Below are 10,266 nucleotides of genomic sequence, written 5' to 3' on the forward strand. Positions count from 1 at the left end.
TCCCCGAAAAGCAAGATTCTTTGGCAGGAGCAAACATGTTACAGCTCAAGACAAGTGACTTTGGGGGGAGAGAATTGGGTACGGAATCTGATTCTTGCTACTGCAGCTATTTTCAGCTTCAGAAAGAAAAACAGCAACGAAAAAGGAAGCAGAGAATGTTTGCCAGGCCGTCACGGGGCCCCGTACAATAGCCTTTGTTCCTACTTTGTTCAGGTTGCACTCCACAGATGTTCATCCTCAAAGTGGCCTGCGTTGCAGATGTTTCTAAATAACGTGGGCGCTCAGGTCACAGAGATCGAAGGTGTGGGCAGGTCAGGAAGAGTGGGCGTCTCACCCCTTCGTTTCAAGATGCGGTGTTCTCCGCGTGTCAAGCTAAATCGCGGTTGCAGAGTGAAATCGGAAAGAAGTGGACTTGAAGCCGGAAGGCGGCGCGATGGAGCCCTGACTTGGAGCCGGGGCCGCCGGGCATGTGGCTGGCGGGCGTGAAGGAGGCTGCATCTGAAACCCGAACGCCGGGCTGGGGTGCCGGGCTGTGCGGGCAGGAATAAAAGCAACTCGGCCACAGAGGAAAACAGTCCCGTGGAACGTCCTAAACCCCTTCTGTGCCTCTGAGGGACTCCAGCTCTGAAAGACCACGTTTCCGTAAGCCACCCCCCACCCTCCGACACAGATGGAGTCTGTGCGACATGTAAATGAAAAGGAAACGCAAACGGAATATAAAGCGTGACCTGCCGGCCCCGTGCGGTCCACGCCGAGCTCCCACTTTCTTCCAGGGAGGGGCGTCTGTCCCCCACGGGGGGTCCGGCACGCCCATCCCCACCGTGATGTGACAGACGTGGACCTGCCACTGTCTTTCAAGTAGCACTCCCCCCTCCCCGAGCTGGATTTCTGGGGCCTGGGAGCAGGGACCATGCATTTATTGAGCACCTCTTGTGGGTTTAAGATTGTTTCAGGTGACCCTCACAAAACCCTGGGGTGTGCTGTTGGGTTTTCGTCTGTGTGCGTGAAAACTGGGTCCGGCTACGCGGTCAACAGGGATCTGGAGGGCAGGCTGCCGGGGTCAGCAGTGGCTGATGTGAGCCCTCCTGCTTTCACTCTCCACTGGACCGGACCAAGCCTCCCGTGCACCCGCATTCGCCTCGCTGTGGATCCTTGGCCGTCTAAGCACAGCAGGCAGGGCTGGTGTCTGTGCACCCAGTGGTTGAAGCTGTAGGTCGACCAGTCGCCCAGGAGGGGAAATGGGCTCCCACACTCGTGAGACGTCAGACGCACGCTTGCGTCTCCCAGTGCACGACAGTCCAACCACCATGCAGGGTCGCATTCCTCTTTATTAAAATGTGCATTGAAATATAGTTGATTGACGATGTTGTGTTCCCTTCAGGTGTACAGCCAAGTGATTCAGTTATACATAGATAATGTAGAAACACATGTATTCTTTTTTACGTTCTCTTCCGTGATAGGTTATTACAAGATATTGAGTATAGTAGGTCCTTGTACTCTTTTGAATTTTTTTTTTTTTTTTTTTTTTTTTTTTTGCGGTACGCGGGCCTCTCACCGTTGTGGCCCCTCCCCTTGCGGAGCACAGGCTGCGGACGCGCAGGCGCAGCGGCCACGGCTCACGGGCCCAGCCGCTCCGCGGCACGTGGGATCCTCCCGCACCGGGGCACGAACCCGCGTCCCCTGCATCGGCGGGCGGACTCCCGACCGCTGCGCCACCAGGGAAGCCCTCAATTCCTATCTCTTTTCGTTGTTTTTGGTGTGTCTGTGACAGAGTTCTCAAGCGTTAGGACCCTCATCCCGTGTTTCAGTGAAACCTTTTGATTTTCAGCTTGCATTTGCCCGGCACCGTGATTTTGAGAAACACAGAATACCACCTCATTTCAGAACTGGCTGTGATTTAACACCTTCTTTGCTTTTATTAACTTACTTTAAAATTTCCTGCAATTTCTTCAGGTGGGTTAGAGACGGCCCAGGATACGCATGCTGCGTGGAAACTAAAATCTCATTGTAAAAACCCAGAACAAGGATCTTGAGATTTTACTCTGCCCGGTGGTTCACTTTGTTGTTTGCCACCTTTTGCTCTCTTTTTCCCCTTGAAGTGTTTCTAGGGTACAGAGCTGTTTTGTTTTGTTTTTTACCAAAGGAATTCTACTTAGGAAATAATTATTCTTCTCCTGGAATAAAAAAACTCTCCTTGGCCTCTTCTTCAGCACTCAGGGCTTTATTTAGTCCGCTGAGCTATAAAGAGAGGCTGCTTCCTGCCAGAGCTGGGTGACCTGTTTCGGGGCCTATATTTCCCCGTCCTCCTTGGCATCCCAGCCCTTTTCCAGCCCACCTCCTCCTTGTGTGAATCAGGCAAAACCAGGGGAGGCGCAGCCTCGGCCTGGAAATCAGGATGTCACCTTCCGTCACAAGCGAAAGTCCCAGACTGATGGCTCCTGTTTATCCCACTGAATCATTCCTAGAGTAATTTTTTAGAATTTTTATTGGAGTAGAGCTGCTTTACAATGTTGTGTTAGTTTCTGCTGTACAGCAAAGTGACTCAGCTCTACGTATACATACATCCCCTCTTATGGATTCCCTTCCCATTTAAGTCACCAGAGTAGTGAGTAGAGTTCCCTGTGCTATACGATAGGTTCTCATTAGTTACCTATTTTATACATAGTATCACTAGTGTATAGATGTCCATCCCAATCTCCCAGTTTGTCCCACCACCACCCCCGCCCCCCCCTTGGTAACCGTAAGTCTGTTCTCTACATCTGTGACTCTATTTCTGCTTTGCCAACAAGTTTATCTGTATCATTTTTCTAGATTCCACATAGAAGTGATATTATACAATACTTGTTTTTCTCTTTCTGACTGACTCCACTCTGTACGACAGTCTGTAGATCCATCCACATCTCTGCCAATGGCACCATTTCATTCCTTTTTACGGCTGAGTCGTATCCCACTGTATATATGCACCACATCTTCTTTATCCATTCCTCTGTTGATAGACATTAAGTTGCTTCCATGTCCTGACTATGGTAGATAGTGCTGCAATGAACATTGGGGTGCGTGCATCCTTTCCAATTACGGTTTTCTCTGGATATATGCCTAGGAGTGGGATTGCTGGGTCGTACGGTAGTTCTATTTTTAGTTTTTTAAGGAACCTCCATACTGTTCTCCATAGCGGCTGCACCAATTTACATTCCCACCAACAGTGCAGGAAGGTTCCCTTTCCTTCACACCCTTTCCAGCATTTATCGCTTGTAGATTTTTTTTGATGAGAGCCATTCTGAACCTAGGGTATAATTTTTGACTAGTGGTTTACTGCACTCGAGTTAAGACGGGACGCCCATCTTCCACGAAGGGAGAATATGCATCATTTTCACCGGCGGCCCCCTGGGCTAGCAGATATAGAGAGGTATTCATTCAAAATGGAAAACAAACACCAAAGGGAAATGGGGTGGGACATAAAGTAGGAGTTTGGGATTGACATGTACACACTACTGTATATAAGATAGATAACCAACAAGGACCTGCTGTGTAGCACAGGGAACTCAATATTCTGTAATAACCTAAATGGGAAAAGAATTTGAAAAAGAACAGATACATGTCTATGTACAACTGAATCACTTTGCTGTGCACCTGAAACTAACACAACATTGTTGATCAATTATACCCCAATATAAAATAAAAATCTTTAAAAAGTGGAAAACGGAGGCTTCCCTGGTGGCGCAGTGGTTGGGAGCCCGCCTGCCGATGCAGGGGACGCGGGTTCGTGCCCCGGTCCGGGAAGATCCCACGTGCCGCGGGGCAGCTGGGCCCGTGAGCCGTGGCCGCTGTGCCTGCGCGTCCGGAGCCTGTGCTCCGCAGCGGGAGAGGCCGCGACAGTGAGAGTCCCGCGTACCACACACACACAAAAAATAAGTGTAATGATTTTCGATTACTGTTTGAATATCTTCGTTCCTCTTAAATTCACAAAAATTCCATGTACCTGAATAAGCATATAAACATATTTTGGTCTTCCCCCGCTTTTTACACAGATTACTCTTTTTGTCCCAAGTAAATAACACTTTTTGTTTCACATTATCAAGGACATTCACTGAACTACAAAAATGTATAACAAATTAAAATCTGATGTGAATATTAAAAAAAGAAAAAGAAAAAGGAAATAACTGCAAAAATGCCTTGAGTCATTGTATCAAAAGGATAAAAAATACATTTCGGAGGACACGGCAGGCCTGGGATTGGGGAGGGAGGGCTGCATGTGCCAGTGTTTGGGGCAGTGGGCGTCATCTCACCCCTGTGATCTGGGGCTTCAGGGCTGGGTCAGCAGGGCCACAGGGGGACACCCTTTCCCGTACACATCACCACCCCCATCGGAAAGGCTGCTCCAATTCTGAGCCAGTGCGGCTGAGGCCAGGCGGCCGCAGAGATTGTGCTGCTGGAAACGCATCGCGCCACTAGCCAAAGGGGGCATGAGGCAACATTTAGTCTTTCCCCTTTGCCCGCTGGGACGCTGTGTTGCAGAGGGACCTGGCGATGCCGGGCCCCGGGCCGGGTCCTGATGTTACGTCCTCCGCCGAGCACGTGCCGAGTCTGGGGTTGAAAGCCACCCCACGGTCCTGCCTGCTGTTCTTTGTGACCCTTCTTCCTGCTCCCCCGGAAGTGGTACCGGGGGCGGAGAAACAGTGCAGGTGACCATGGCTACCCCTGGGGGGCATTTGCAAGTTTTCTTGCACCTTCCTCGCATCACAGCGTCGAAAGCCGGGGAGGACCTCGCCGTGGGGGGAAGCCAGGCTCGAGGCCGGTCAGGAAGGGCGTCCTTTGTGACCCTCAGATTACCCCACAGGTGACCTGCCAGGCTCAGCCCTCTTGGGAATTTCAGTCTCCTGGGAAGACACGGTAGGGGGTGGAGACCCACCCCATTTTAAGGATGAGAATTACGAATAACAGAGATGTAATGTGGGGGGGGGGACATCTGGTTTGGACTGACGGGTGGGCCTCCTTGCAAAAGCCAGCCTCCGTACAGGCTGGGGGGAGTGTGGTCGTCCTTGCACGCTCACGATGGTCTCTAAGCAGCTGCTGTAACCTAGGAGGTGGTACCTGGAGCTTGCTGCTGAAATTCGAGTGGCTCCAAGGAGGAGAAGCCTCTTTCAGTAGATATTTACTGGGAAAGTCTGAGCGACGCTCCCACCCCAGGCCCCCTCCCCCGGCTCACAGGGACCAGCCCTCCACTTCCGAGTTGCCCCACCTGCAGCACGGAGGGGCTCCCAGGTGCTGGGTCCGCCTTGCTTCCAGAAGATCTGAAGTGGGAAAGGCTTTGGCCACTTTCTGACAAAGGTGGAGGGGCCAGGGGTGGCGGCAGGTGGCTGCCTGGCCCACTGTGCCCAGAGGACACGGGGCTCCTGGGGTCCTCTGAGGGCATGACCTCCGGCATACAGCTGGACCCAACATGCCACTGTTGGGCCCGGGGCCCCGTTCTGCACTTTCCCCTGGAAACCCCGTTTCCCCAGGGTCTAGAACAGCTCTGTCGAATGGCAGCACAGTTCGAGCCACATAAGTAATTAAAACGTTTTCTGGTAGCCACCAAGGTGCCAACTCCCACTTATAAGACAAATCAGTACTAGGGGTGTAATGTACAACATGAGAAAGATAATTAGCTCTGCTGTGTGTCATATATGCAGGTTGTTAAGAGACGAAATCCTAAAAGCTCTCATCATAAAAATGGCTTTTTCTATTTCTTTAATTTTGTATCGAGATGAGATGACGAATGTTCACTAAACTTATTCTGGTCACCATTTCATGGTGTATGTATGTCAAATCACCATGCTGTACACCTTCACCTTATACAGCACTGTATGTCCATTATATCTCAATAAAACCGGAAGGAAAAAATTGTTGTGGTAGCCACATGAAAAAAGATAGTAAAAATGGTCAAGATGAAATCAATTGAGGGCTTCCCTGGTGGCACAGTGGTCGAGAGTCCCCCTGCCAATACAGGGGACGCGGGTTCCAGCCCTGGTCCGGGAAGATCCCACGTGCCACGGGGCAACTAAGCCCGTGCGCCACAACTACTGAGCCTGCGAGCCACAACCACTGAGCCCATGAGCCACAACTACTGAAGCCCGCACACCTAGAGCCCGTGCTCTGCAACAAGAGAAGCCACCGCAATGAGAAGCCCACACACCACAACCAAGAGTAGCCCCCGCTCGCCGCAACTAGAGAAAGCCCACGCACAGCAACGAAGACCCAACGAAGCCAAAAATAAATGAATACAATAAATAAATTTATAAAAAAAGAAATCAATTGAATTAATATATTTTATTTAATCAGTATATCAAAAAGTATCATTTCAACAATATATATGTATATATATGGGTGTGTGCATATACATAAATGAACATGTAAATTTATATATTAATAGAGATACGTATGTTTCTATTTTTTAGTGTACAGAATTTATAGAAATTTATGAAAACATCTCTACATATACTTTATGAATTTTATAGGTATATACATACATATATAATTTACTAAAATTATATTTTAAAATTCTATAGGTATATCCACGCATTTAGAATTGTCTGTCTAACCATCAGGGAGATATTTGACGTGCTGTTTTCATCCTAAGCCTTTGGACCTCATGGGTATCGTACACCTACAGCACGTGTCAGTTGAGACAAGCTTTATCTAAGAGCTTGGTGGCTCCAGGGTCGGATGCTCTAGTGTCTTCTCGCTCACCCACCCTTTTCTGGGTGGGATCCCTGGAACTCCCTTGGCCCTGAAACTGGATTGTCAACCATCCAGTTTCCTAAATGTAGGGTTACTTGGCCAAAACTATTCCTGGTTGTGGGACACATGCAAACCACCACACATGGCTGCTGCTTCTGTGATGGATCGATGCCTTTTTGGGTGCCCTGACAGCAGCGGGGCCCCAGAATTCCCCGCCATGCTTCACCGAGTATCCCTTTGGCCTTCGGAGACACTGCCGATGGCCAGATCTTGTGTTCCATTTGGTCCAGCCATACAAAGAATAGAAATAATCCATGAACGGAACATGATATTCATGTAGGCACATGAGTCAAGACTCTCTTGCTAAACCCCAAATTTTATGTGGGTTTCACTACTTCTTCCCTAAAGCCCCTTTTCTGTCCTACGATCCCACCTAGGACACCATCTAACTTTCACCCTCATGCCTCCTTGGGCTCCTCTGGGCTGTGACAGTGTCTCAAACTTTGTTTTTGCCTTTCTCTGTCTGACTTACTTCACTCAGTATGATCATCTCAAAAGTCCATCTGTGTTGCTGCAGATGGCATTTTTTTCATTCTTTTTTATGGCTGAGTAGTATTCCATTGTATATATGCACCGCATCTTCTTTATCCGTTCCTCTGTGGATGGACACCTAGGTTGCTTCCATGTCTTGGCTATTGTGAATAGTGCTGCTGTGAACATTGGGGTGCATGTATCTTTTCGAATTATAGTTTTGTCTGGCTATAGGCCCAGGGGTGGGATTGCTGGACCATATGGTAATTCTGTTTTACAACTTTCTTTGTTTTTGATGATCTTAGCTTTGATGAGCACGGGTTAGATTTCTTTTTTTAGGTTGCCCCTCTATTAGAATTTGCCTGCTTTTTTTTTTTCATTATTAGACTGAGATGATTGGTCTTTGAGAGAAAATCCACGGGAGTGAAGTGCCCTTTTCATCACCTTTTATCAAAGGGACATATTATCAACATGACTTGTCGCTGTGGGTTTGGGGGTTTCTTGGTCAGCTGGCTGAGGTAGTCAGATGTCTCCAGTGCAAAGCTACTTTTGTGTCCTCCTTCCACACGCTTTTGGAAGGAAGATCCTGTGAACAGCCCACACTTAAGAAGGAAAACTATATTCCACCGTCTTGAGGGCACAGTATCTATTTGGAATTTTTCTGCATGGGATGTTTATTTTTCCTCCCTCATTTATTTATTTATTCAATCATGGGGCTTCCCTGGTGGCGCAGTGGTTGAGAATCCGCCTGCCGATGCAGGGGTCACGGGTTCGTGCCCTGGTCCGGGAAGATCCCACATGCCGTGGAGCAACTAAGCCCGTGAGCCATGGCCGCTAGGCCTGCGCGTCCGGAGCCTGTGCTCCGCAACGGGAGAGGCCACAGCAGTGAGAGGCCCGCATACCACAAAAAAAAAAAAAAAAAATCATGGATTTCTCCCAGTATGGACACAGGGATATTTATTGCTTATTTCGGGTTACAGTCCACTAGTATTTTATTTCCTGGCTCAAATTGCTTGGCCATTGGGACCTCTTTCACTTTATCTTCTGTGTCCTACTGACATGTCCCAATTATTGTGTATTTTTGAACATTTCCTTACTTTCTGGAACTAGAAGACACTCCCAGCCACGTCCTGTGTCTTCTAAGCCTGGGTCCTAGAATTAGCCATTTCTCCAGGGAGCCCTGTTTCCTCTTATTTGAGCATATGGCATTAGGAACCTTGCGAGGTCTGGGTGCTGGGGGAGAAAGCTTCTCAGCAGCATGGAAGAGATTTCGCTCTTATGGGCTGACCATTGATGTTTTCCCCCTTACACTTTTGTTGTCTTTCCTTCTCTTTACAACCCTTTAGGGGCCCTGAAGGGACAGAGAAGCTCCATTTGCCCGTGGAGCCTACCGTTCACCTGTCCTCCAGGTACAAGCCAAGAGGTCGTGAGAACACCCCCCCGCGTGGACCACCGGGCCGCCAGGCCTCCAGTGTGGATGTAGGGTCGGATGCCTGGAGATCCCTGCTCGGCCCTACTCTGGAGACCGCCAGCAAGCATGTGTTCCGGCTGCGCTGTGGGGTGAAGGGTGGTGTGACCACCCACGAGGATTAAGGCCATAACCCCCCGTCACTCATCTTGCCAAGCCATCACCGGGCGGTCAGGACTCACGGGCAAGTGTCACCTCCGGGGCTATGCTGGCATCTATAACCTCCATACCCCCTTGTGGTCCCATCCTAGCCATTCCTGCCCGCCCGCCTCCCAGCCCACTCCGCGTTGTGACGTTTTCCTCCGCCTTCCCCTTGTGCGTAGTGGTAACGCACAGGGGTTCCAGTGCTCGGTGGGGCAGCCCAGCGGAAGTGTTTACTCTTATTCCTGGCTAGGCAAGTCCAGAGGACAATCAGCTTCAGATTATGCCATCGTGAAGGTAGGTACAGCTGGTGCCTGACCCTCTTCAGTCTCAGATGCAAGCCCATGCCCTACAACGTACACAAGCACGCCCGGAGCTTCCTGGCTTGCTCTCGTGTACACAGCAGGCAGACGCGCAAAGGGACGCAGACAAGACACGCCCCACCATCCTTGTGGCCGACGTAACCCTAGTCTTTCTGTCCGTCTGTTGCGAGGAACAGAGCCCGTGATCCGGAAGAAGTCATCCTTATACAATACCGACAAGAGCCTCTGCACATGGAATAAGGGAGTCGTGGAACATTCTAGAAACAAACCTAGCATTAGTTCTCTTGCAACTGTAAACGATGCGTCAGGCACGTTGGACATCGCATCACGGGTGAGACTTGCATTGCCCAGTGTGGCAGCCGCGGAGGACTTGGAGCCGTTTTTTCCCTCCACTCTGTTTAAACTCTGAGGGGGGGACCAGATGAAAATTCAGGGCCCCCCCTCCCCCCGCGCTGTGGGGTGCGGGCGCGTCTCGATGAGTGTGGTCAGCAGTCTGCAACCCGGCATCGCCCACCCCTGCCCCCAACCTGTCCTTATGCGCCCCGGTGAGCCTTTTATACATTCTCCCAAATACTCCCGTCATTCCGTCCTGCAGGTGTGATGTATAGCACCTCTGTTCTCTCGCCGTAGCTTCTGTCTCCCCGTGTGGAGATGGGCAATGAAGACAAAGCTCTTCCAGACATATGGCTATTCCAGAAAATAAAATATTTTTGAAACCGCACAGCATGCCTACAGCTCTTTGTCTCATAGTGGGAACAGAACCCGGGTGTGTGTGCAGCTAGCAGCGTTGCACTTGGAAGAGGCACAGAGAATTCACTGACCCTGTAGAGATAGCCAGGGGCGGAAAGGTGTTCATCACGCGAGGTGGGCATAGCATCGTCTCTGTGCATCTTGCAGAATGAGACGCCTCTCAGATGCTTTTCCATAGGTGGGAAAGGGTGTAATTTCTATAAAAACATCCACAACAAAAAAGCAGTGGCAAAACTGGATGGTGATTGAGCACAAGAGCTATTATTCTGATGTCATTTTCCTAAACGAGGTCTGGTTTCCCTGTATCTCAGGAGGATTCAGGATGGTCACCGC

At 49.9% G+C, this 10,266-nt stretch overlaps 1 protein-coding gene across 7 annotated transcripts in view; it reads left to right on the plus strand.

The window, feature by feature from the left end:
- Window positions 1-9,904, plus strand: part of LOC136793400 (uncharacterized) — a 51,864-nt gene extending 41,960 nt beyond the window's left edge. For 6 of the 7 annotated variants that reach the window (XR_010838596.1, XR_010838598.1, XM_067023345.1 and 3 more), the window contains one exon: window positions 8,598-9,904. Coding sequence is in view for 4 of the 7 variants with exons in the window: in XM_067023344.1 (XP_066879445.1) it covers window positions 8,598-8,844 (247 nt within the window). In the remaining 3 variants the exon portion in view is untranslated. Of the gene's footprint in view, window positions 1-6,548; window positions 6,601-8,597 lie in introns of those variants that run through there. The other variant, XR_010838595.1, reaches the window with a different exon arrangement.
- The last annotated feature ends 362 nt before the right edge of the window (window positions 9,905-10,266 follow it).

The sequence above is a fragment of the Kogia breviceps genome, chromosome X, assembly GCF_026419965.1.
Source record: "Kogia breviceps isolate mKogBre1 chromosome X, mKogBre1 haplotype 1, whole genome shotgun sequence".
Classification (NCBI taxonomy): domain Eukaryota; kingdom Metazoa; phylum Chordata; class Mammalia; order Artiodactyla; family Physeteridae; genus Kogia; species Kogia breviceps.